General features: G+C 48.6%; 1 protein-coding gene across 16 annotated transcripts in view; it reads right to left on the reverse strand.

Annotated features, from left to right (window-relative positions):
• EIF4G3 (eukaryotic translation initiation factor 4 gamma 3) overlaps positions 1-24,087 on the reverse strand; it is a 324,364-nt gene extending 300,277 nt beyond the window's left edge. For 11 of the 16 annotated variants that reach the window (XM_075906746.1, XM_075906736.1, XM_075906731.1 and 8 more), the window contains exon 1: positions 23,511-24,085. In XM_075906746.1, the coding sequence (XP_075762861.1) occupies positions 23,511-23,704 (194 nt within the window). In that variant the 5' untranslated portion in view covers positions 23,705-24,085. Of the gene's footprint in view, positions 1-23,510 lie in introns of all 16 variants that reach the window. The other 5 variants (XM_075906744.1, XM_075906743.1, XM_075906741.1 and 2 more) reach the window with 2 other exon arrangements.
• Between the last annotated feature and the right edge of the window lie 1,985 nt (positions 24,088-26,072).

Genomic DNA, 26,072 nt, shown 5'->3' on the forward strand with positions numbered 1-26,072 from the left:
TCCCCACAGCTGCCCATGCAGCTATCTCCGACCAGGCTCCACGGAGGGGAAGGTGCCTCAAAATTTCAGTCTATCCCCTTGTGTAGAGCCCTACAAATCCACAGATCATTTTTGCAGATCGGATGCAGATACATATTCATGTACCCATGCATAGATCTAATTATCCAGCATGCTCAAAAGCTAAACATCTAAGATGCGTAAGTATAAAAAAAATGCTCCACTCAGTATAAATATTCTGAAACCTGAAATAATTCTGACTTTATAAAACTTAAAAACAGTAATAATCTAAACTTGTTAGCATTAGGGATATAAGCGACTAGTTGCCTAGTTGACTGTCCGATAAGCAGCTCTTGTACATTTCAAAGGGAGAGGTGCAGCGGGATAGCAAGCACCCCCCTTATCGACTCATCAAGTGGTCGATGGAATTAGTTGATAAATCGAAATTTAGCATCACTGTAAAATACTTAGTAGTTCTCTATAGTTAGAGAAAATGCTTTACATGTTAGAGGTAAGTATAATTCTAATATTAGCTTTCTCTCAATCATACCACCCCAAATAGAGTCTCCTCCTGAAGCCAGCAATGCTCAGGATATTTGAGAGAAATAATACGTCTGCTAGAATATTTCCTGTCTAAAAACAAAGAAACCTTTCTCTAGAAGAGATCTGCAGTTCCAAAAATTATACTCTTGTAGGAAAAAAATGACAACTTCACATGAACACAGATGACAAGTGGGACTAGCAGATGTTTACTAAATTTATGAACAAGGACCTGATAAACATGTGAGTTGCAACCTGCATCTGTTTGGCTTTCTTCCAGTTTAGCTGGCTATAAAGAGAAAACTCAAGCACTGTAAATCCACCTCCCACAGTTACTTCCTGTCTGCAGTAATATACAGGCAGTCCCCGAGTTACGCGGATCCGACTTACGTCAGATCCGCAGTTACGAATGGGGTTTGCTGCCCGTCTCCCTGGTCTGCTGAGACGGGGAGCAAAGCCTCTGAAGACACCGGCAGCGGGACAGCCGCAGCGCGTCTGGGCTGTCCGCTGCCTACGTGCTCCCCGGCTTTTCTCCGTCTCCCTGGTCTGCTGGTCAGACCAGGGAGACGGGGAGCAAAGCCGGGGAACACGTGGGCAGCGGACAGCCCAGACGCGCCGCGGCTGTCCCGCTGCCGGCATCCTCAGAGGCTTTGCTCCCTGTCTCCCTGGTCTGCTGGTACCAGGGAGACGGGGAGCAAAGCCACGTAGGACCCGGGTGGCGGGACCGCGGTGCGTCTCGGTCCACCGCCCGCGTCTCCCTGGTCTGCTGGGGGGGGGGGGGAGGGGCGCGCAGCTAGTACCTCCCCTCCCCCCCAGCAGACCAGGCTTTTCTCTGGACGCCTGTAGTAGAGCAGCTGGGGCTCTGCCGGTTGGTCCCGCAGCGCCGCTCTGGGCACTACTGGACCAACCCGGCAGCACCCCAGCTGCTCTGCCCCAGGCGTCCCCAAGTCAGCTGCTGCTGAAACTGACCAGCGCTGACTACAGGAAGCCCTAGGCAGAGTTGCTCTGCCTCGGGCTTCCTGGAATCAGCCGCTGATCAGTTTCAGCAGCAGCTGACTTGGGGACGCCTGGGATTCTTAAGTTGAATCTGTATGTAAGTCGGAACTGGCGTCCAGATTCAGCCTGTTGAAACTGATCAGAGGCTGATTCCAGGAAGCCCGGGGCAGAGCAACTCTGCCTCGGGCTTCCTGTAGTCAGCCGCTGGTCAGTTTCAGCAGCGGCTGAATCTGGACGCCAGTTCCGACTTACATACAGATTCAACTTAAGAACAAACTTACAGTCCCTATCTTGTACGTAACCCGGGGACTGCCTGTACTCCTTTTCACCTCAAGTTTTAGGAGCAACAAAAAACCATTTTAAAACAGCTTTAATAATCCAAATGCAGTTTCTTCATTCTTCCAGTTGCAATCCTATAACCAATTCAAGAGCATGTTTGCACTTACGGTGCTGCAATAGCATTGTAGAGTTACCAGGAGAGCTTCTCCTATCAGCCTAAAGTACGTATGTCCCGAGATGCAGGAGTTGAGTTGTCTACACTGAGAGCTCAGTTGTTGTAACCATGTTGCTCAGGTATATGGATTTATATCAATCTAACCATCGACTACTCGATTAGTCAATAAGGAAGGGCAGTTTCAGCGCTCACTTCTGGCTCACACAAGGTCTCAGCACAACTTCCTGTTGCCGCTCTGCATTTTTAAAGAATGGGAAGCCAGCATGAAAAGACACTGGCTGAATCTCTGGTCCCAGGTCTCAGCACTCACGCTGGCTTCCTGTCCCTTTAAAAATACACAGTAGCAAGATGGAGGAATGTTGTGCTGAGACCTGGTACCAGGGAGTCGGCCAGAGTTCTCTCACATGAGCTTCCCTGTCCCTTTAATAGTGCAGAGTGGCACGGGGACGGGGGAGGAGGGAAATGAGCAAGTAGTCGATAGTGCTACCCGATATACTCCTGCTTATTGGGTAGTTGACTAGTCGACTACTAGTTCACATCCTTAGTATAAACCAGGGCCAATTCTAGCTCTGTAAAAAATTATTATACTCAGGGCTCGACAAACTATACAATCTACCCGCCCGTGGCGAGTAGATTTCAGCCGCATGCCCAGTTCATTCATGGTGCGCACATACACAATGCGGCTCTTGCACATGCACAGTACGGGGCTGGCGAGCGGTTTTCATCACCATTTGTCAAGCCCTGAATATACTGACATATAAAAAGTTACATGGTTCTCAAACCAACACACAAAAATTCCAACAACTGACAAGTCTTTCCACAGATTATGGGACTGATCTAAAACTCCTCCAATAACTGTTACTTTCCCTACAGTTACCATTACTGTGGTTCTTCATGATGTTTTGTCCACAAAATTCCACATGTGCACTAGATCAGATTTCACTGAACAGCAATGTGTTGGGTCCATGCCTGACCCTTGGCTACTCTCTTGCTTCCCATAGCCAAGAGTATAAGGGGTAGAATGTCCACAAACTGCACTCAGTTCTTTTGCCTATGATAATCCCATGAAAACAGGGCTCTGACTAGCAGGGACAGAGGACAGGTTATGGAATCCATAGGATGATACATCTTGAAGAACCGGAGTTCCTGAAGAGTAAGTAACCATTCTTCTGCAAGCTCAGATTCCACCACTGGTGACTAACAAGCAGTTGTCTATTGACACAGAGTTGGGGAAAAGAACTTTTATGTGCCCAGATATTGTATGGCTACCCTATCAACACTAGCATCTGATCTGTACACTTGAACTAGGGAATGGACAGTGGATAGTGTGCTGACAGAGCCTTATGTAGCTGAAACTACTCTAAGAATTTCCAGAGGCCCCACAATCCCTAATCTGTCCTGGTCAGACTGTTTTCAGCTAAACTGAACTATGTCTCAATATAATCTGAAAACCAGGACAATCTCTGAGATACAGACTGTTCCTCAGCAAATGCCATAGTCTCTGCATGCACCTGAATGTACATGTGGTTGTATCTAAATAAATAAAAAAACAAAAACAAGCCTTTTATGACATCCAGCATGTGGAGTTTCATTTTTACTCAAGGTAGACTATGGTTAGGGAAGAAAAGTTGAGACCAATCACCTTGGTCTAGGGATTAGGGATGTAATAGTATAGTCAAGTAACCAATAAGCAAAAGCTTATAGGTTAATGCTATAGACTACATGCATTTCCCTCTCCCTCTCTCCCTGCCAGTACATTTTTTAGCAGACTGGCCAGCAGCCTGGCTCAGTCCTGGCTTGCGACGGGTCCAGAACCTACCCCTTCTGCGGCTCTGCATTTCAAGTGTATTGAGAGCCAGGCAGGCAGCCCAACTCAGTTCTGGCTCATGCCGGGTCCGGGAGCTCAGAGCCCCCACTAGACAGGCACTACTGCCACCCTGCACTGTTGCCTCTCACTCAGAAGCAGCAGCACAGGGTGACAGGCAGCTAGTCCATGAGGGGAGCTGTTTTTTTAACTGGCTCCCCTCGTCGACCAGCTTCCACCTGGTACCCCCACGCTGCTGCCTCTGATAAACTGGCTGCCAGCCCCACCCCCAGGGAATATAGAATAATCGTCTAACTGATAAAATTTCATTACGTTACTCGACTATTCAATTAACCAATATTTAACATCCCTAATAAGGATGTAAAGAGTTAACTGGTTAACCAGTTACCCCGTAAGCATTAGGGATGCAAAATCTTGTTTAATTAGTTAACAGATTAAATGTTAAGTTTGACTGGTTAACTAAACAAGGGCCGTTCCAGCCTGCTGGGCTCGACAGGCCCCTGCACCACAGACAGGGGCTACTCCAACCAGGCTGCTTCCAACCTGACCCCACACAAGGCTGGCAGCTCTCAGCTCACATGGGCTGGAGGCCAGAAGAGGGGGAAAGGAGGGCTGGGAGCCAGCAGCCCTCTCCTGCAAGGCTGACAACTCACAGCCCTCCAGGTAATGACACCAAGTGACAACACAGAGTCAACAATAGAAAACAGAGGCGGGATCACTTAAGAGCAACATACAGCACTCCTTCCCATTAGGGATGTAGAAATCCTGTTTAACTGGTTAAAGGGAGCCAGGCAAGGGGGCTGGCTGGGCTGGAGCAGCCCCCCTGCCACAGAACAGCCCTTGCTTGCAGCAGGGGTGCTGGGCCCAGCCCGCTACAGACAAGGACTGCTCTGGCTGGCCTGCGGTGGACCTCAAAGAGCTGGAGCAACTGGCTGTCCATAGTGGGCAGGGAGCTGCTCCAGCCCCTACTGGTTAACTGGTTACACATTCACACCCCTACTTCCCACACTGCTGTTCCAATTCTTCTTGACTTGAGAGAACTGAACACCAATACCACAAATCTAGCCTGATTTCTCTAATGTATTTTAATGTAGCTGGATTTTGAAAAGCAATCCTAAAAACTGCACAGCAGAGCCCATGTTCAATGTGTGAATAATTTCAGTATTACGTGTACCACATTTACAAGCAAAGACACTATGACTACCAGTCATTTAAACATCACTAGGGCTGAGAGACAAGCTGATTTCTTTCCCTTTTGCACATCATCATGGATAATAAAAGTTCTGCAGGTCAATAAAGCCTGCCTTTATCTTGGATCAGTTTTGCAGCTTTCCATATAATAAGTCATACTTGGTTTACGAGGCACAAGAAAAAAAATTAGCTCATTTAATTATTTTAGTTATGCAGAGTTTAATGCCAAAAAAGTTCCACTTAAAGTCAGCAAACCTAACCTTGAATACCTAGGTCCATTGACTAGACTGCTACCATTTTTAGTGTCATTTTTCAGAGGAGACTTTAAGATAATGCTTTCAAAACCTGTGACTCACAAGGCATGACTTACTAGCACATCCTGGCCAAATTCTGTATATATTTTCTAATAAGAGGTGCTTCCATTAACATATAGGTAGATGACAAAGGAAGAGGACCCAGACCCAGACTGTCCAATGATATTTCGGACAATCTGCACCCAAAGCATCCATAGTGCCTAGCCAGCACACTAGTCAGCATCTCTGCTGTTCTGACACCTGGTGAACAGATGTCCCTCCTCTCTGTAAAGCCCCTGGAACTTTGAAACTCCCCATTCTATTTTCTTGGCAAGTACTCACTTATCTCGCCAGGTGACAGTGCCTACTCCCCAGCATGCTGAGCTACTGAAGCTGATCACTGTAGAGAAAGGGGGCTGGACAAGGAATCCAGATGCCCCACAATCACACACCATTCCACAAGACCTATCATCAAAATGGAGAGAGCGGCACTGTGGGATATCAGCAATGTAAGTGCTACAAATGTAAACACTCTGACACCTGTGGAAGTGAATACACTAACCAGTGCTTTCTTTTACCTGTTCACTATTTCAGGAAAAGTGACAGCACAAAAACTCTACAAGCATAGAAATAAGCCTAATTTGTTGTGCTCTCTTAAGGCTATCTTCTGCATTCTTTCTGAGCTCTAAATAGGTCTGAAAGACCTGAAAACACAATGAAATAGAGGGGAATTCAAACATTAACCAATTTCCCTGACAGTGAAAAGATGTCTTAACAGAGATTGACTTTAAACTGCACATACCAACTATGTTAATCACAATTACATCATAACTGTCATTAAGGAAACTTGGACAGATCCCTCCAACAAGTCTAATCAACCATTCAAATCAACCTTCCAGCCCCAACAATGACCTCAACAAAAACCCTTTCATGAACATATACCTCTATGGAAACAGATTATGAAAAGGCATACAATGTATGGGAAGCAAACACTGTTCAGCTATCAATGGAGGAAGGAACTGAAAACATGATTAGCTATCTAACCAATAGACAAGTATAGCATGTTTTAGATAGAAATTCTATTATGCCCCAAAGCCCTTTTATCTCAAATCAGAGATGTTGAAAATCTATTAGAAATTTCCTACACATGCTTGGTGTAAGTTCAAAAAACAGGCTACTTGAAGCAAATATTTTCTCATACATTGAAGTATGATAAACCAAGAAATCCCTGTAGGTCCTAAAATACATATCTGGTAAACTCTGACATTATTACTTGGATCTTTTCCTAGCTGTCCCAGCTCGCACCTGGCCCCTCCTCCTGTCCCCCGCTTCAGCCCTTTACATGTATTTAGAGCCTGACAGCTCTTAACACATTTAAGAGTCAGAGCTGCAGTGGGGTTAGCTCCCAGGACCAGGAGCTAACCCCACTGTGGCTCTGCAGTTTTTCCCCTTATCGACTAGTCGATTAGTTGATTAAATGCAATTTAACATCCCTACATAAGACTAAATGGATTCACAATGGTTTCAACCATTCCATTTAAGAAGCCAGAGGACACAAGAGGCAATTGCTCATGCTCTTCATGATGTTTCACATGCAATGGAGCCCACATTATTCTATCCCATCATCCTCTGATTTAACAGATTTGACACTGCAGGTCAGAGAACAGACTTTTGCAATACACCCTGTATGCCAGTACTCAGTTTTACAGCTCAAATTTCTGTCAAAATACATAAACTTACAACAGCTGATTATACCATTCCTCTGTTCCAGGGCCATACAAGATACAACCCACAGGCTGTATCTGGCCTGCATGCTATTTATGTTCTGCTGCCAGTGCCACAGAATTGCCAGGAGGTGGCTCAGGCAGCAGGATCCAGCTCTGGCCCCCGGAATGGTCATGGCTGCTGGCAGAAGGGTGGGGGCTGGGAGCTCACGCGCATGCGCACGCACACATGCAGCGTTGCCTGGCCATGTACACAAGATTATTGCAGCAATGTAAAGTGTTTGCGGCTCCTAGCCCTGCCGTTACTGCATTGCCTGGCTTCTGCCTAGAGTTCCCACAGCTATTTAGAAGTCTCTATGGCTCCGGCTCCAGCCCCAGCCCTGAGTCTCAGCTGGCCACTCTGCCCCTGGATTCCTGGTCATCTCCTGCTCCCAGCCGCCGAGGCTCTGTGGTCCATCAACCACAGAGAGGTCTGTTGCCAGACCAGAGAGGTCCTACCTATAGAAAGCTTTTCCTGACTACCTCCAGAACTAAAGCCCAGCAGGACAGGCAACTGGGCATTCGTGATGGAGATCACCCAGCTATAAAATTAATTTTTTTGGTAGAGTCTGAGAGAGCCTGAATTTGACCCAAAACAATTTTAAGGAAGGAGTACATGGTACATGTATTTATCTACCCATCTTAACTTGGGCCCGAAGTGAATGGACACATTTATCCATTAAGAGGAAGCAGGAGTTGTTAACATTTTCTTTCTTTGTGTCAAATGCTTATAACAATTGTTCCTCTTATTTTCTGTAGTATACCCAGATGCCACTGTGACTGATTCAATATATTAAACCTTTAACAAAAATAAAAACGGGGAAATGATTTCAAATAGAATAGTGCGCAAACCCAAAAAAACAGATTACATAAATATGAAATCTAATTACTACACAATATTCATTTTAAGGTTGTTGACAATCAACCAAAGAAAGTATCATTCAAGTTACTGAAACACCAGAAAATATCAGTGTCCTATAAGACACATTTTGAATGTACTTTCCATAATGTTTGCATACAAAGAAATATTTTAGAGCACATTAGAAAACATCTAATTTATTACAATAAACTCCTCTGTCAAAACAGACAGCTTTAATAAATGCTCAAAAGTTGTTTTAGGTTACTTTATTCAAAATTTTAAAGTAAACATTTAACATACTGCAATGTACATGTGTTTCAAATATAACCGCATTACAGTTCAGTCATGCTCCAAAGTTGAGGCAAGATAGTATCTTTATAGACAGATCGATCAATAGGTCAACGGATAGAAGAAAACACTAGAAACAATACTCCAAACCTAAAATGACATTTATAGGATACAGCAAGCAATACTCAAAGATGGCCAGCAGGCCAAGGAAATGGTCCACTCATAATATAGCTTTCCATCCAATCTTCACAATTCTGACATTACAGGTGAAATTCCTTTCCCACATTTTAGCACTTAGGACAATCCATGCAATTGGATGATAAAGAGAAATATGCATTCAATACTTTACTAATGAAGTGAAAGACCAAAAATCAGGATTCATCAAGTCCTCCATAAAAGCAAGCATGAATAATTATCTTCAATTAAACTTGACAGAACTTGGCATAACACTACAAAAACATGTGCATTACATGTGCCTGCCCAATTTATCTACTGCAAACTAAAAATACCTTGCCTTGCTATATAAAGGTATAAGAGTTTCTAATTTTTGTTTCCTAAGTTATAATGAGAAGATTACAGGATTTTTGTCTAAAAGGTTTTTAGAGGAGTTATTCTTTTTATTTTAGTCTTCACTGTTTTGCTGAAAGGCCTTCTGATTGTCTCTGAGGATGTACAGTAAAACACCGATGGTCCGGCATCTGATGGTCCGGTACTCCTGATGGTCCGGCACCATCAGGAACCCGGAAGTGCTCCGGGCAGCCAGACCATTGGAGCTGCTCTGCCCCCAGCTTCCCCGATTCAGCCGCTGCTAAAACTGACCAGCTGCTGAATTAGGGAAGCCGGGGGCAGAGCAGCTGGGGTGCTGCCGGGTTGGTCCAGTAGCGCTGCCCCTCGGGGCTGTGGGACCAACCCGGCAGCACCCCAGCTGTCCCCGATTCAGCTGCTGCTGAAACTGACCAGCAGCTGACTCCAGGAAGCCCGAGGCAGAGCTGCTCTGCCCCGGCTTCCTGGAATCAGCCCCTGATCAGTTCCAGCAGCAGCTGACTTGGGTACACCTGGGACAGAGCAGCTGGGGTGCTGCTGGGTTGGTCCCTGCAGCACCGAGGTGTGGCACTGCAAGGACCAACCCCGCAGCACCCCAGCTGCTCTGTCCCAGGCGTTCTGATTCAGCTGCTGTTGAAACTGACCAGCGGCTGACTCCAGGAAGCCCAGGGCAGAGCAGCTCTGCCCCGGGCTTCCTGGAGTCAGCCGCTGATTAGTATCAGCAGCGCCAGAATCAGGACGCCTGGGGCAAAGCAGCTGGGGGGCTGCTGGGTTGGTCCTACAGCGCCGAGGAACGGCGCTACTGGACCAATCCGGCAGTACCCCAGCTGCTCTGCCCCAGGCGTCCCCAAGTTAGCCGCTGCTGAAATTGATCAGCGGCTGACTCCAGGAAGCTGGGGCAGAGCAGCTCTGCCTCGGGCTTCCTGGAGTCAGCCGCTGATCAGTATCAGCAGCGGCTGACTTGGGGACACCTGGGGCAGAGAAGCTAGGGTGCTGCCGGGTTGGTCCAGTAGCGCCGAGGAGCAGCTCTCCGGGACCAACCTGGCAGCACCCCAGATGCTCTGCCCCAGGCGTCCCCAAGAACAACTGGGATGCTGCCGGGTTGGTCTCGCCACGCCAAGGGTCGGCGCTACCAGACCAACCAGGCAGCACTCCAGCTGCTCTGCCCCAGGCGTCCCCGATTCAGCCGCTGCTGAAACTGACCAGCAGTGGCTGAATCAGGGACGCCTGGGGCAGAGCCGGACTATCGGAAGGGGGGGGCTATGAGGGGTCTGGGTTGGCATCCCTCCCACCCCACCCTAGACCCCTCATAGCCCCCCCTTCCGATAGTCCGGCATATCTGATAATCCGGCACACCCTGGGTCCTAAAGGTGCCAGATTATCGGAAGTTTACTGTACATTGTTTGCACTCGTATCTTAACTGAAGGGAATCACAGAATCATAGAATCCCAGGGCTGGAAGAGACCTTAGGAGTCATTGAGTCCAGCCCCCTGCCCAAAGCAGGACTAAACCCAACTCAAGCATCCCAGCCAGGGCTTTGTCAAGCCAGGACTTAAACACCTTTAGGGATGGAGATTCCACCACCTCCCTAGGGAACCCATTCCAGTACTATATACAACCTAAACCTCCCCCACTGTAACTTGATACCATTACTCCTTACTCTGCCATCTGTTACTACTGAAAACAGCCTCTCTCCATCCCCTTTGGAACCTCCCTTCAGGAAGCTGAAGGCTACTATCAAATCCCCCCTCACTCCTCTCTTTTGCTGACTAAATAAGCCCAAATCCCTCAGCCTCTCCTTGTGGGTCATGTGCTCCAGCCCCATCATCATTTGGGTCGCCCTCCACTGGACCCTCTCCAATGCATCCACATCCTTTCTGTAGTGAGGGGCCCAGAACTGGACGCAATACTTCAGATGTGGCCTCAACAATGCAGAATAAAGAGGAATAATCACTTCTCAAGATCTGCTGGCAATGCTCCTCCTAATGCACCCTAATATGCCATTAGCCTTGTTAGCTACAAGGGCACACTGTTGAATCATATCCAGCTTCTCATCTACTGTAATCCCCAGGTCATTTTTTGCTGAACTACTACTTAGCCAGTCAGGTTGGCAGGATTCAATCTTTAACAAACTTCTTTGGTGACCTTTAACTGTATTATTTTCCCATTTGATGCTTTCCTAGAGTAAGGATCAAGCCATATTTTGGCAACAAAGTTTCCTTTATTGCTATGTCCAATAAAACAAAACACTGCATGGTCTCCCTCGCCCTGGTTGCTAATAATGGCTTGTCTACACATGGAGATACCCAAGAAGAGCTCCCCATTCCCGAATAAGTCCATGTATAGATACTCTGCCAATGGAATAAGAGTCCCTTTTTCCTGTTCAGCTTAATTCATTTTCAAAGTGCATTGAGAGAAACGGGAACAAGGTACCCTTATAAAATCCTTACAACTCTTGAAGTTCTCTCCCTAATTTATGATTATTAGGAATGCAAAATCCTAGTTAATCGGTTAACCAGTAAACATTAGGTTGACCTAACATTTAACTAGTTAACTAAGCAGAATCTGCAGTGGGGCTGGGGTTGCTGGTGCCACCCAGCTCGCTGCCCCTGTAGGAGCAGCCCCTGCCTGCAGGACACCCAGGCCTGCTGCAAGCAGAGGCTGCTCTGGATGCTGGAGCAGCCCCGTCCGCAGCAGGCCCCTGCAGGGATGGAACAGCCACCTGTCCACAGCAAGTGGGGAGCTGCTCCAACCCCCCACCAGTTACCATGCAACAGGAACTGGCAAGCATCTCCTGTTAAGGGGATGCTTATCGATTAACCTCTCACATCCCTAATGATTACAGGGAAACAATACTTGTGTCCAGCAAGAACAGTTTAATCCCATGTTGTGAGGAAGAAGAAAAAAAAACAGGATACATATAATTTCTTAAGGCAGGGATAGGGAACCCTGGACGTGGCCCCTGGCTTGCCTGGATCCAGCCCCCAAGGGTCAGGGCTCCCCCCCCACCCCAGCATTGGGGGAGCCTGTGCAGTAGTAAGACTGGAGCACACAAAATCTACTAGCCTGGACCCCACTAGGCTCTGGTGTATGAGGGGAATGTGACGAGGGGCTTTCTCCTTGTCAGTTAGGCTACATCTACACTGCAGCACTATTTTGGGATACCGGAGCTATCCCAAAATAGCTATTTCTTTTGAACATGCCCATTATTTCGAAATATAACAGGCTCACTATTCCGACGTTCCTGTAAACCTCATTCCACGAGGAATAAGGGATGTTTCGGAACAGCCATTTATTTCGAAAAAAGTGCTGTGAGGCTAGTGCCAAATTTCAAAATAGGCTATATGGAAATAATATACACAATTTACATAGCTCAAACTACATATCTTATTTCGACCTACATGTGCAGCTCCTCACTGATTTTTCTATAGGTCAGTAGCCCCCAACCCAAAAAAGATTCCCCAGCTCCGACTTAAGGTTTTACAATATTGCTACAGGCAGCCCCGACTTACAAACGGGTTACAAATGAGCTGCCTGCACTGTTCAAAAAACTTGACGTACATGGTTCTCAACTCGAAAATATTATAATGGAGTTAATGGGAGGTTGGTCGTAAGTACGGACGGTCGTAAGTCAGAAGTCGGGGAGTGTCTGTAGAGTTCTTATTTTGATAATAACTGTAGGGTATACAAAGAGGATGTGATCAGTCATACATTTTAACACCAATATTTGCTCTATTTTATACAGTGAATATTAAAGTATGACAACAGTAAGGAGGCAGTGCAGAACCCCAGCCATTTCTGTCCACCGCTGATGATTATCTGTAAGGGAAAAATTAAAAGTCGAGTACTTTAAGTGCAGAGAACTACTCGTTTGGCATTGACATGTATTTTTTGTTACTTTTTAATAAACTCCTGGCCCATTAACCTAGTTATATGCCCCACAGCAATTTGACTCAAGTCCCATCAGCAAAAATATAGTGCCAACATCTGCTAGGAATAAGTACGTTAATAAAGTTCTGGGACATCTTCCAAACATATACACTGAAACATAAGAACATGCACAAAAGAAAATTTTGCTAGTGAGAGTGGTGAAGTGCGAATTTTCTTAATGTTCTGTAATACTAGGTGTGCCTCAGTTTCCTCTATGTATTGCACAAATAAGATGGTAGGACAAGGGTGTGTGATCATGCAGAGACCATAGAGAGCAGGTGTTACTGCCATCTCACTGCGTGGGCTCAGCCAATGGCCAGACACATTGTACCCACACAACTGATGGCTAGGGACCTTGTTCTGTAAGACGACTTGGTGACCAATTTGCCTGGAAAACAAAACAAAGATGGAGAACAGGCAACTGAGCATGACAGAGTGGGTACTAGAAGCTGGGTAGTCCCCAGTTCGAGACTCAGAACAAGAGCCCAGGGTTCAGGGAATCCTCTAAGATGGACTTTGTGATAGTCTCCTGCTTTCCAAGCTAAAAAGAACTGCTCTACTCTGTGTTCCAGACAACTACTAAATCCTTCTCTTTTATAGTGCTTCCACCAGGTCCCACTTTTTCTTAAGGATAGGCTGTGCAGCCTCAACAACTCGGAGACCTAGCCCTTGGGGTCTCACAATCCTGTTTCACATAATGAGGTCTGTCAGTCTAGTCCAACTGAGATAGATTCCTGGTCAGACATCTCTACACTCTTTCGGGGCCAATGCACCTCATCAGGCAGTCTGTCCAAAACAGAGTAAGGTTTATTAATTGACTGTAAAACAGCATAATTAAATCCCTAGATTCGAACAGACAAAGGTTAAGACATAGTTCATTCTAGGGATGTTAAATATCGGTTAACTGAATAGTCAATTAACCTCATGAATTCTTATTGGTTACTCAACTATTCTATAGTTCCCAGGGATGGGGCCAGCAGCCGCAGTGCACTCTAGCTCCACTCCCAAGGAGGCAGAGGCAGCAGCACGGGACTAAAAGGGGGGAGCTGGTCTGCGAGGAAAGTCAATTCAGCTCCCTTGGTGAACCAGCTGCCTGTCGCCCCACGCTGATGCCTCTGATACAGAGACAGCAGTGTGGTGTGGCAGTAGCCCATCCAGGGCAGGGGTCTGAGCTCCTGGACCCAGTGTGAGCTGAAATGAGCTGTGCTGACTGCCCACCCAGCTCCTAATACACCTTTAAATGCAGAGCTGCAGCAGGGATATGTCCCAGACCCAGCGCAAGCCAGGACTAAGCCGGGGTGCTGGCCAGCCTGCTAAAAAATTTACTGGTGAGGTGGCGGGGGTGGGGGAGAATGAGTGTAGTCTATAGCATTAACCTATGAGCTTTTGCTTATAGGTTACTCAACTACACTATTACATCCCTAGTTCATTCCACTCAAACCAGTGTTCTACTCAACCAAGCTGCCATGGAAACTCTCTCGCTCTTCTTCTGGCCGAGGTGAGAGCTCCTCAGTCTGTTCCAAAAGAGAACTCTTATTGCAGCCAACTGATACCTCTCAGTCCAGGGCTCCACGCCTGCAGACCCTTACTGACTTCATTCGTTCTGCCTCCAGAGATTCTAGTGGAAAAGCACCAATAGCTCTCAAAAGGTTAAGGCTGCACAGGTTAAGCCAATCAGGAAATGGCTTAGTGAGAGAGTTAATCAAGGAAAGGCTTGCTGGAGCTGCCAATTAGGGCCAGCAAGGACCATATAGAAAGGGCTGTTCAGCAGAGTAAAAGGCAAGACAGAAGGACCAGCTGATACAGAGACAGCACCACGGACAGAGCAGTGCTGGGCAGAGTCAGGGGAGCAAGAGAGAGCTCCAGCCTAAGGACTGCCAGACTGAGGCCTTGATACAAAGGGCTGGGAAGGTGCTGGGACTACTGGAAAGTGGCCTGGGGAAACAGACAAAGGTGGTTGAAGGTGATTTAGTACATGGATGCCACCTAGAGAGTCCCTGCACTGGGACCTGTCATAGCAGGTGGGCCCAGGTCTTCCATCCTCCCTTTGGTACACTTGCCAATGAGAGAGTGCCTGATATCTGGACTGCAGGGTGCCCCTGAGGTGAGGGGCTAGACTGCAGACTGAAGTTGGCCACTGAGACCCGTCGGGCCCCTGGAAGGGGAAATGGATTGAGTAGGGCACTGCCAGAGGGCCATATCCAGAAAAGGCGCCATAGTGTGGGAAACAATGTACGTCCCAGAGTCGTGGAGACAGAAGCGATTAGAGGAAGGTGGATTGTTGGAGAGCTAATTCCCAAGAGAGCCAGCAGGAGGTAGTACAGTGGTGAGCCTGCTCTCTCACACTCAGTCTTTGGGGCTGCCATTGTCTTTGCAGCCTTTTCATTGACACTGGCCAGCTTCAGACAATCCTTTAATGTCCCCAATCATTTCAACCCCTCATGTTAACCGCTCTGCTCCAAGAGCGCTTTTTAACCCTTCTGTACCCACTGGGGTAAAGTACAGAGGGAACCTGAGGCACACATGGGTATTTTATGTAATATTTTTAAGCCCTTCACAAGTACATACTGGATTAATAAAATAGTCAAAGCCCCAAATACACATCTGATTCCAATGAACAAGCAACAAAAAAGATTCAGGAAATAATTTATTTAAAACTACAATACAGAGCCATATTTCCTGTGCAGTGGAGGGAACCCAGCACGAGCTGGGAATCAGCTGTCCCGGCTCACGCCAGGTCCCCCACACTGTGCTCTTAATAGACTTAAAAGGGAAACCCCACAGCAGCTCCCCAGAATATAAACTAATCGACTAGTCAATGGAAATTCCATCCACTAGTCAATTAGTTGATTACATTAAATTTAACATCAGGGGCAGATGACGGTTTTGCGGGGCCCCGGGCAGCATACTTCCGCGGGACCCCCCCTTTGCCACAGCGCATGCGCAGTGACGCCATGCGCATGTGCAGCGGCGCCACGGCGCATGCACGGGGCTTTCTGAAGCACGGGGCCCGGGGCGGCTGCCCCATTCACCCTGTCATATATCCGCCCCTGTTTAACATCCTTACCCCTGCTCCCATGGCCTTTTGCCTCCACTCCAATTCAGCCTCTCCTCCAATCGGTCCTCCGGTAGTAACCGGATGCACCCTGTCTGACCACCCTCAGCAGCCCCTCGCTATCTCTCTCCCACTTTGGCCTGACAGGCACTGTGAAGAAGGCTTCCCAGGCTCTCTCTCTTCCCCTAGCTTGCTGGAGTGGCTGCTGAACTCTGCCACAGTGCCTCCTGCTGGCCCAAAGAAGGAACTGCAGCAACATTCCAGCAGAAGCTTTTTCCTGCATAAAAAGTTAGTATTTACTGGCACATGTTCAAGAGCACAGAATTCCCCCAGGAGTAGCTATTTATTTCATTTGTTTCCAAGCAATCTCAATTGGCTGTTTAAGGCTTTTGTCATCTTAAAAGCTAAAAACAGGCACACAATACCAAGGACTGTAATTCATCCACTCCCCTCACATCAACTGCTCTCTGTGAGACAATGTTGCTCACAAAACAAGCAAGTACCAAAGATAAAACGTTCTCTGATTAGGAAGATTGGCTGTGGAACCAGCTCCCAGAGGAGGTCAGACTAATCCCAAACTTGGCCTGGCCAACTTTAGGTTATGCTTTAAAACACTCCTCTGAGAGACATCCTTATCACTGTAACAGGAATTTTTAAAACCATTTATACTGTACAGGTATATATTTAACACAAGCAGAGCTTCTATAACCAAAAAAGGCTGAAAAGCAGAAACCTCCATGAAGTCAACCAGGGATCCTGGTATATAGATCCAATTTAACCAACAAAAATAAAACACTTACAGTGCCATCACTGTAGCGGCTACCAAAAATCTTAAAAAGTCTCCTCACCAGCCTCTTCTATACTCAAATGCCTGGAGTCCTTTATCACAGAAACAGAATTAAAGAAAATCAATAACCCCACCCCCAAACAAGATGCAGCTGCCTTGCTATAATTATGCTGAAAATAACCATGCTGAGATATACCCTGTCTCATGCTGCAACAGTTAAAGTGATATACTAAAGTCAAGTTTATTATTGCCTGTTTTGAGACTATCAGCTACCACAAAGCTGAATTGGTTCTAAAAGGTGTTACAAGGAGGAGGGAGAAAAATGTTTCTCCTCAGCCTCGGAGGATAGGACAAGCAGCAAGGGGCTTAAACTGCAGCAAGGGAGGTTTAGGTTGGACATTAGGAAAAACTTCCTACCTGTCAGGGTGGTTAAACACTGGAATAAATTTCTTGGGGGGGGGGGGGGGGGTGTGGAATCTCAATCACTGGAGATATTTAAGAGCAGGTTGTTAAGACATCTCATAGACTTTAAGGTCAGAAGGGACCATTATGATCATCTAGTCTGACCCCCTGCACAGTGCAGGCCACAGAATCTCACCCACCCCTCCTAGAATAATCCTCTCACCTATAGCTCAGATATTGAAGCCTTCAAATACTTTGAAGACCCCAAGATGCAGAGAATCCTCTAGCTGTGATCTGTACCCCACGCTACAGAGGAAGGCGAAAAACCTCCGGGGCCTCTGCCAATCTACCCTGGAGGAAAATTCCTTCCCGACCCCAAATATGGCGATCAGCTAAACCCTGAGCATGTGGGCAAGACTCATCAGCCAGACACCCAGAAAGTTCTCTATAGTAACTCCTATCATCCCTCCATTGACCTATTTCCCACTGATAATGAATGGTCAATTAGTTACCAAGATCATATTATCTCATCAAACCATCCCCTTCATAAACCCATCTAGTTTAATCTTGAAACCAGATAGATCTTTTGCCCCCACTACTTCCCTTGGAAGGCCGTTCCAGAACCTCACTCCTCTAATGGTTAGAAACCTTCGTCTAATCTCAAGTCTAAACTTCCTACTAGCTAGCTTATATCCATGTGTTCTTGTGTCCACATTGGTATTAAGTTTAATAAATTCCTCTCCCTCCCTGGTATTTATCCTTCTAATATATTTAAAGAGTGCAATCATGTCCCCCCTCAGCCTTCTTTTGGTTAAGGTAAACAAGCCAAGCTCCTTGAGTCTCCTTTCATAAGACAGGTTTTCCATTCCTCGGATAATCCTAGTGGCCCTTCTTTGTACCTGTTCCAGTTTGAATTCATCCTTCTTAAACATGGGAGACCAGAACTGCACACAGTATTCCAAATGGGGTCTCACCAATGCCTTGTATAATGGCACTAACACCTCCTTATCCCTACTGGAAATACCTCGCCTAATACATCCCAAGATCGTATTAGCCTTTTTCATGGCCATGTCACAATGGCGACTCATAGTCATTCTATAATCAACCAGGACTCCGAGGTCCTTCTCCTCCTCCGTTACTTCCAACTGATGTGTCCCCAGCTTATAACTAAAATTCTTGTTATTAATCCCTAAACGCATAACCTTACACATCTCACTATTAAATTTCATCCTATTGCTATCACTCCAATTTACAAGATCATCCAGATCTTCCTGTATGATATCCCTATCCTTTTCTGAATTGGCAATAGCTCCCAACTTTGTGTCATCCGCAAATTTTATTAGGACACTTCCACTTTTGGTGCCAAGATCAGCAATAAAAAGATTAAATAAAATTGGCCCCAAAACTGATCCCTGAGGAACTCTGCTAGTAACCTTCCTCCAACCTGACAGTTCACCTTTCAATATGACCCGCTGTAGTCTCCCCTTTAACCAGTTGCTTATCCACCTCTCAACTTGCATATTAATCCCTATCTTTTCCAATTTAACCAATAATTCCCCATGTGGTACTGTATCAAATGCCTTACTAAAGTCGAGGTAGATTAGATCCACTGCATTTCCTTTATCTAAAAAATCTGTTACTTTCTCAAAAAAGGAGATCAGGTTGGTTTGGCACGATCTACCTTTGGTAAAACCATGTTGTAATTTGTCCCAATTGCCATTAGCCTCAATGTCTCTAACTACTTTCTCCTTCAAAATTTTTTCCAGGATCTTACATACTACAGATGTCAAACTAACAGGCCTATAGTTACCCGGGTCGCTTTTTTTCCCTCTCTTAAAAATAGGAACTATATTAGCAATTCTCCAATCAAATGGTACAACCCCTGAGTTTAGAGATTTATTAAAAATGTCTGCTAATGGACTTGCAAGTTCATGTGCCAGTTCCTTTAAATATTGCTGGATGAAGATTATCTGGGCCCCCCGATTTACTCCCATTAAGCTGGGATGATGGTGCCTGGTCCTGCCTTGAGGTCAGAGGACTAGACTTGATGACCTCTCAAGGTCCCTTTCAATTCTATGAGTCTATGATTAAATACAAACAAAGCTGAAAAAGATAAAGAATCCACTCACACCACCATGGAATTCAGGATGGCGGTAATTTGGTTCTAAATATTTAATTATCTCTGAAGATCCAGCATTATAAACTTTAAGCAGATACACAATATTATTGAAGTTCAGTGCAAAGCAATCTGTTTGTCCTTTGTAATACACTGTGTGTCAAAGTCCAAACTCAGGGGTCAGCAACCTATGACTCCTGAGGGAGACAGATATGGCGCCTTTGAAGCTCAAGCCCAGCTCCCCCTTGCTCCCCCCACAGCAGGCAGCCTGCTCTGGTGCTCCATCAGGCTGAGGCAAAACACCCTCCGCTGGCTGGATCGGGACAGGCCACCAGGCAGACTCTCCTGCTTGCCCCGCCCCCGCGCACCAAGCAGAAAAGCCACTGCTGGGCCATTTGTTTTCCACATACTACGAGCATGGAGGTGCCTCATGGCTGCTCCTGCCTCCAGCGCAATCCCATTGGCTGGTTCCGGCCAATGGAAGGTGACTGTTTCAAGAACTCGCAGCACGAAGCACCCCCACCCAGGCTCTGAGTCACCGAGCAAATGGCCAGGCAGCCTGTGGGGGGGCAGGGGAGACTCCTAATGGAGAAACTGGCTGAGCTGCAAGTCTCACTGGTAAGTGTCCTGGCCAGAGCCTGCCTCTGGCACGCCAGCCCCTCCCTCCCCCCGCCGCCTACTCCTCCCACTCCTACCACCTTACCCCACGTAACCCAAATCCTCTGCGCCCTCCTAAGCCCAGACCTCTCCCAGGCCCTGCACTGCAATCTCCAACCCCTGGCCAGACACCCACCAGCACCCTGCTACTGGGCCCTCTCCCCTGGCCAGACACCTACTCCCAGTTTGTTCCTGCACCCTACCTTTCCAGGAGCCCCACGGGGTTCTTGCTACAATTCAAAGGCTGAAGCACCTCAGTGAGAACAAGGAGTGAACAGGGGCTGCTTGAATCCCCGCTTGTCTTATACTTCCTGCAGCGCCCCCTCCCCTTACTGCTGCTCCCTGTGAGGCATGCACACGCACACACCCCGCTGCCTCTTAAAAGCTGGTTCCCCCAGCACGGTCTCTGGGGTATCACCTGTCCCCTACTCTGCTTCCTATATTAGCGGCAGCAGGAATGGTGGACGGGGAAGCTGCTCTGAAGCAGCCCCTGCTTGCAGGAGTCCCAGCAAGGACCTGGGCCCCCCCAGCGGACAGGAAGCCCCGTTCGTGGCAGCCAGCCTTGTCCGCTGTGAACAGAGGCTGCTCCAGCACCAGCCTTTGGCTTGTGCTGGTCTGGGATCTGCATTTTAAGTGTAGGAAGAGCCCAGCAGCTCTTACTACATTTAAAATGCAGAGTCGCAGTGCCGGTGGCTCCCAGTACAAGCTGGAATTGCTCGGTCCCGGCTCAAGTCCACTCCTGGAGCTACCCCCGCTGCGACTCTGAAGAGCCGTCCTATCGACTAATCGTACAGTCGATACAGATTGCATCAACTATACGATTAGCTAGGTGACTGCCATTTAACATCCTAATTTCAGAGTTCATCTTTGTCTTGTAATAGTCACAAAAATAGCTTTCTAATCAATATGCTAGATTAGACCACCAGAATGGACCCCCATTAGAAACATGTCTGTTCTTTACACCTTAACAGTTTCACCTTCCTTTTTAAAAAATTCCCTTCTCCCTCTTCCCCTCCCACCTTTCGGATCATGTCTCATTTTTTCATTCTTTTCTCCCATTACACACTGAGTGGATAGGCACCAGCTCTTCTCCTACACAGTCCTGTCTATTCTTACTGTTAAAGTGTACAATAACTATTCTAAAATTAACAAAGTATAAGAAATGTTGCTGAAGAGACAAGGACACAAAACTAACCCTGTAAGCCCAGTTTCAGCATTGTAAAATTGATTCAGCTCTTGAACACTACTATCAATGTACAGTACACTGACCACTTGCATCAACAAATGAATCCCTTTACTGTGTTGGGGAGCAAACAAGGACATATGCAGTTCACCCCAGGATGCCAGGAGGATGTTTGGTGCTGTAGCGGGTAATTTTCTCTTGATGTTACAAAAACATTTAGAAACAAACAGAACAAAAATAAAAAGGAATCTGAATGACCCTCTGCATTTCAATAAGTGTTTAAGAAACTAACATCCAAAAACCCAATACTGTTCACAAATACAATCACAGTACAATTTATAGTAGGTACCAGTCTTCATTTACATACACTTCCAGATTTCTGAGAAGAATATCTGGGATACTTAAGTATATTTAAAGAAAAATGAAAGAGCGAATGAAGCATTTGTATATATCAAAAAAGACAGTTGTAGCGTTAAAGGTTCAGGCATTTTATTAAGTAAAAATATATATAACACAATCAAGTCACTAAACATAAATAATAAAATCCAATCTTATCATTGTTCCTCCTCTAGATTTACACCTGCTAAGCTCATCTTATTTACCTCACACTTCTCTTTATTTCTCTTCTTCTTAGCACCTAACCACATTCATTTGAAGTGACAGGCTGTAGCACCACTACTGGCTCCTTTATGACACAATCAACCACTCTCACTGTGAACCCTTTTTGCTCCCTTCTAGGATTAATTCACTCTCCTCCCTCTAACACACAAAATGTCTTTGGTCAAATAGCATCACAGAATTTACCAAATGTGATGACATTTTCCAGTATTATTCTCGAAGTATACACCAGTCTTGCAATGTACACTAAACTAGCATTCAATAAAGTATTCAAGTCACTCAAAGATGCTTTTAACGATTACTTTAAAACAGACTTTTGAAAGCCTAGCACGCAGGCAAGCAGAAACCATTTAACTATCGAGACACAAAAGTACTGTACTGTATGACAAGTGGAAAGTTAAAAAAAGTTCAGACAAACAGCAGCTTGCTGTATAGACCAGCTGAGCACTGACTTAATATGTAAAAGCCAGACAGTCAACTAACTTTCCCACAAGTTCCCCGAGCAATAGTTTTACTTAGCAATGCCATGCTTACTTGGGGAAAAAACGTTTAAGTTATTCTCACTATTCAGTAAGAACTTTTAAAAATATCATATTACAAGCTAGCCAAAAATACAAGGAAAGAGGTAAGAGTTCACCCGAGTTACCACTCTTAAGACTTCACTTTGACCCAAACAGATCTGTATCATCAGCAACCTCCTGATTTAAAAAAATATTTGTGGTTAGCAGCAAGAATGACTCTGAGATCTCAAGAAAACAACAGGCCTAACAGATTATGAAAGGCCTTGATTTTGCCACTTCAAAATGAAAGTAAGAGCAGTAAACTCATTGTACACTGTATGAGAAATATGTTTTGTGTATACATTATACAACTCTTGGACAGTATGACCTCTTTATAAAAATAGTCAGCACTTCCTTATTTAAAAAAAATAAACATTAGTACTAACCCAAAGTGAAACTAACACTTCTAGCTGACAACCACCAATACAGACATCTTAGTGCATGAAACATTCTCAGGTTAACATATTGATTGATTGATCATTTCACCTCCACTGATTTTCTATCAGGATCTTTCTTCATACCCTCCCAAAAGTCACTGAAAATTCAACAACTTTTCAAGGATGCTGTCCAGCATTAGAAACATGCAACATGCATGTATGGACACACAACTTTCCTGATGATCTCTGCAGTATTTACCTCCAGACTTCAGGCCTGAAGAATTAAAACGTTCACACTGAAAGAAACACTGGCTTTTCTTTCAAGCACTAACGTTTTTGGAGGGGGGTCTTATTGAAAATTTCCTCCTCACACCAGACCTATTTACAGAAAAAGATGTCTACTGTGACATTTCCACATGGATTTACTTCCACTACAAATAAAAATCATAATTTAAAAAATCCACAATTCACAGTCCAGCTCCCTAGCTAATTTCACTTTTCTCCTGAGTAAAAAAACAAACAAACCCCACAACTTACCTCAACATGGCCAGATATACTTCACCACACACAACTGACATTTATTATTTGCACTACTACTACTTTGGGGGCACAGGTTGTAGTCATCCCCTACTCCCTTCCCCAAGAGATGTAAAGATGGGTATAGCTCACCCTGCAGTCTGTATTTCAAGTAGAGTGGAATATGCCTCCTTCTCATAATAGGACTATCAATAGATGTAATTCCTCAGTTGCCTATGCTGAAATAATATAGCGCCCCCCACCACCACAGTGGGGGATAAAAGCCCCCAACCCTCCCACAAGAATATGGGGGTGTAACCCCATCTGCACAAACAACGGTGAATCTCCACGAGAAAGGGGGTCGGCCCTCGCTCCTGCCACACTTTAGGGTGCTCCCCACTCCTGAAGGAAGCCCCGCTCACTTACATAGATTCCGGGCTGCAGTTCCCATCCCCCGCACCCTGCCCTACTGGGGGGCTAGGCCCCTGCACACCCCATCCCTGTGCGGGCCAACTCCCCCCCCCGAGGGGCTCAGCCGGGGGGCCAGGCGGAAAGGATACTGTTGGGGCGGCTGGCTCTGTAAGCCCCTGATGTTGGGGTGAGGCGGGGGCGCCCCCGCAGCTGCCGCCGGGTGAGGGGCAGCCCCTGGGGGAGGCGGCCCCGCTGCCGCCGCTGCCCCGCTCCCGGGGCCGGTCCCCGCCGCCGCGGCAGCCGCTGAGCCGGGCTTCAGAGCCGCCTTCTGCGGGACACTCATCGCAACGCGCAGCCACCAGCCCCGCGCGGGGAGCGGGGCCCGGGGCGGGGGGGAGCGGGCCGGGGGACGGCGCGGGGGCAGGGGCAGCCCGGCGGGCCAGCACCACCGGCCGGTCTCCGTGACAACGCGCCTCCGGGAGGGCTGGGGGGAGAGGGGCCGCTCAGGCCGCGCTGCTCATGGGCCGCCGGCGGCCGGGAGTCTCGGGCCCCCTCCCCGGGGCAGGCGGCGCCCTTCGCGGTGGCGGCTCTCGGGCGATGCCGGCGGATTTTCCTCACTCAAGTAGCGGAGCATCAAACATGGCGCTGCGGCCGCCTCCAGCAGTCCGGCAGGACGGACGCTCGGGCGCCTTCGGCCCCCTCCGGAGCCGCTCGGCCTCAGGGCTCTCGGAGCACTTCGGCTCCTTTCGGAACCGCTCGGCCACAGGGCTCTCGGAGCACTTCGGCTCCTCCCGGAACCGCTCGGCCTCAGGGCTCTCGGAGCACTTCGGCTCCTTTCGGAACCGCTCGGCCTCACGGCTCTCGGAGCACTTCGGCTCCTTCCGGAGCCGCTCGGCCTCAGGGCTCTCGGAGCACTTCGGCTCCTTCCGGAACCGCTCGGCCTCAGGGCTCTCGGAGCACTTCGGCTCCTTCCGGAGCCGCTCGGCCTCAGGGCTCTCGGAGCACTTCGGCTCCTTTCGGAACCGCTCGGCCACAGGGCTCTCGGAGCACTTCGGCTCCTCCCGGAACCGCTCGGCCTCAGGGCTCTCGGAGCACTTCGGCTCCTCCCGGAACCGCTCGGCCTCAGGGCTCTCGGAGCACTTCGGCTCCTCCCGGAACCGCTCGGCCTCAGGGCTCTCGGAGCACTTCGGCTCCTTTCGGAACCGCTCGGCCTCAGGGCTCTCGGAGCACTTCGGCTCCTTCCGGAGCCGCTCGGCCTCAGGGCTCTCGGAGCACTTCGGCTCCTTCCGGAACCGCTCGGCCACAGGGCTCTCGGAGCACTTCGGCTCCTTCCGGAGCCGCTCGGCCTCAGGGCTCTCGGAACACTTCGGCTCCTCTCGGAACCGCTCGGCCTCAGGGCTCTCGGAGCACTTCGGCTCCTTCCGGAACCGCTCGGCCACAGAGCTCTCGGAGCACTTCGGCTCCTTCCGGAACCGCTCGGCCCCAGGGCTCTCGGAGCACTTCGGCTCCTTCCGGAACCGCTCGGCCCCAGGGCTCTCGGAGCACTTCGGCTCCTTCCGGAACCGCTCGGCCTCAGGGCTCTCGGAGCACTTCGGCTCCTTTCGGAACCGCTCGGCCTCAGGGCTCTCGGAGCACTTCGGCTCCTTTCGGAACCGCTCGGCCCCAGGGCTCTCGGAGCACTTCGGCTCCTTTCGGAACCGCTCGGCCCCAGGGCTCTCGGAGCACTTCGGCTCCTTCCGGAACCGCTCGGCCCCAGGGCTCTCGGAGCACTTCGACTGCTTCCGGAACCGCTCGGCCACAGGGCTCTCGGAGCACTACGGCCCCCTCCGGAAGCGCTCGGCCTCAGGGCTCTCGGAGCACTTCGGCTCCTTTCGGAACCGCTCGGCCCCAGGGCTCTCGGAGCACTTCGGCCCCCTCCGGAGCCGCTCGGCCTCAGGGCTCTCGGAGCACTTCGGCTCCTTTCGGAACCGCTCGGCCCCAGGGCTCTCGGAGCACTTCGGCTCCTTTCGGAACCGCTCGGCCTCAGGGCTCTCGGAGCACTTCGGCTCCTTTCGGAACCGCTCGGCCCCAGGGCTCTCGGAGCACTTCGGCCCCCTCCGGAACCGCTCGGCCTCAGGGCTCTCGGAGCACTTCGGCTCCTTCCGGAGGCGCGTTCAGGCCTGGTCGGGCAACTTCGGAAATTGCCGAACGCGGGCTTCGGGCGCAGGGGCCCCTCGGGAGCTCGCCGCTTCGGAAGCGCTCGGCCCCGGCCGAGAGGGGCTCGGGTCGCTTCGGCAACACTCGGCTGTTCGGAGACATTGGACAAGCCCCCGCCGCGGCTTCCTCCCGGAGGGCAGGGGCTCCAGGCTGGAGCGGAGGGTTTGGAGTGTGCGCAGGGGCTCCAGGTTGGAGCGGAGGGTTCGGAGTGTGGGCAGGGGCTCCAGGCTGGAGCGGAGGGTTCGGAGTGTGGGCAGGGGCTCCAGGCTGGAGCGGAGGGTTTGGAGTGTGGGCAGGGGCTCCAGGCTGGGATGGAGGGTTCGGAGTGTGGGCAGCGGCTCCAGGCTGGAGCGGAGGGTTTGGAGTGTGGGCAGGGGCTCCAGGCTGGAGCGGAGGGTTCGGAGTGTGGGCAGGGGCTCCAGGCTGGGATGGAGGGTTTGGAGTGTGGGCAGGGGCTCCAGGCTGGGATGGAGGGTTCGGAATGTGGGCAGGGGCTCCAGGCTGGAGCGGAGGGT

This window comes from Pelodiscus sinensis, chromosome 23 (genome assembly GCF_049634645.1).
Source record: "Pelodiscus sinensis isolate JC-2024 chromosome 23, ASM4963464v1, whole genome shotgun sequence".
Taxonomy (NCBI): domain Eukaryota; kingdom Metazoa; phylum Chordata; order Testudines; family Trionychidae; genus Pelodiscus; species Pelodiscus sinensis.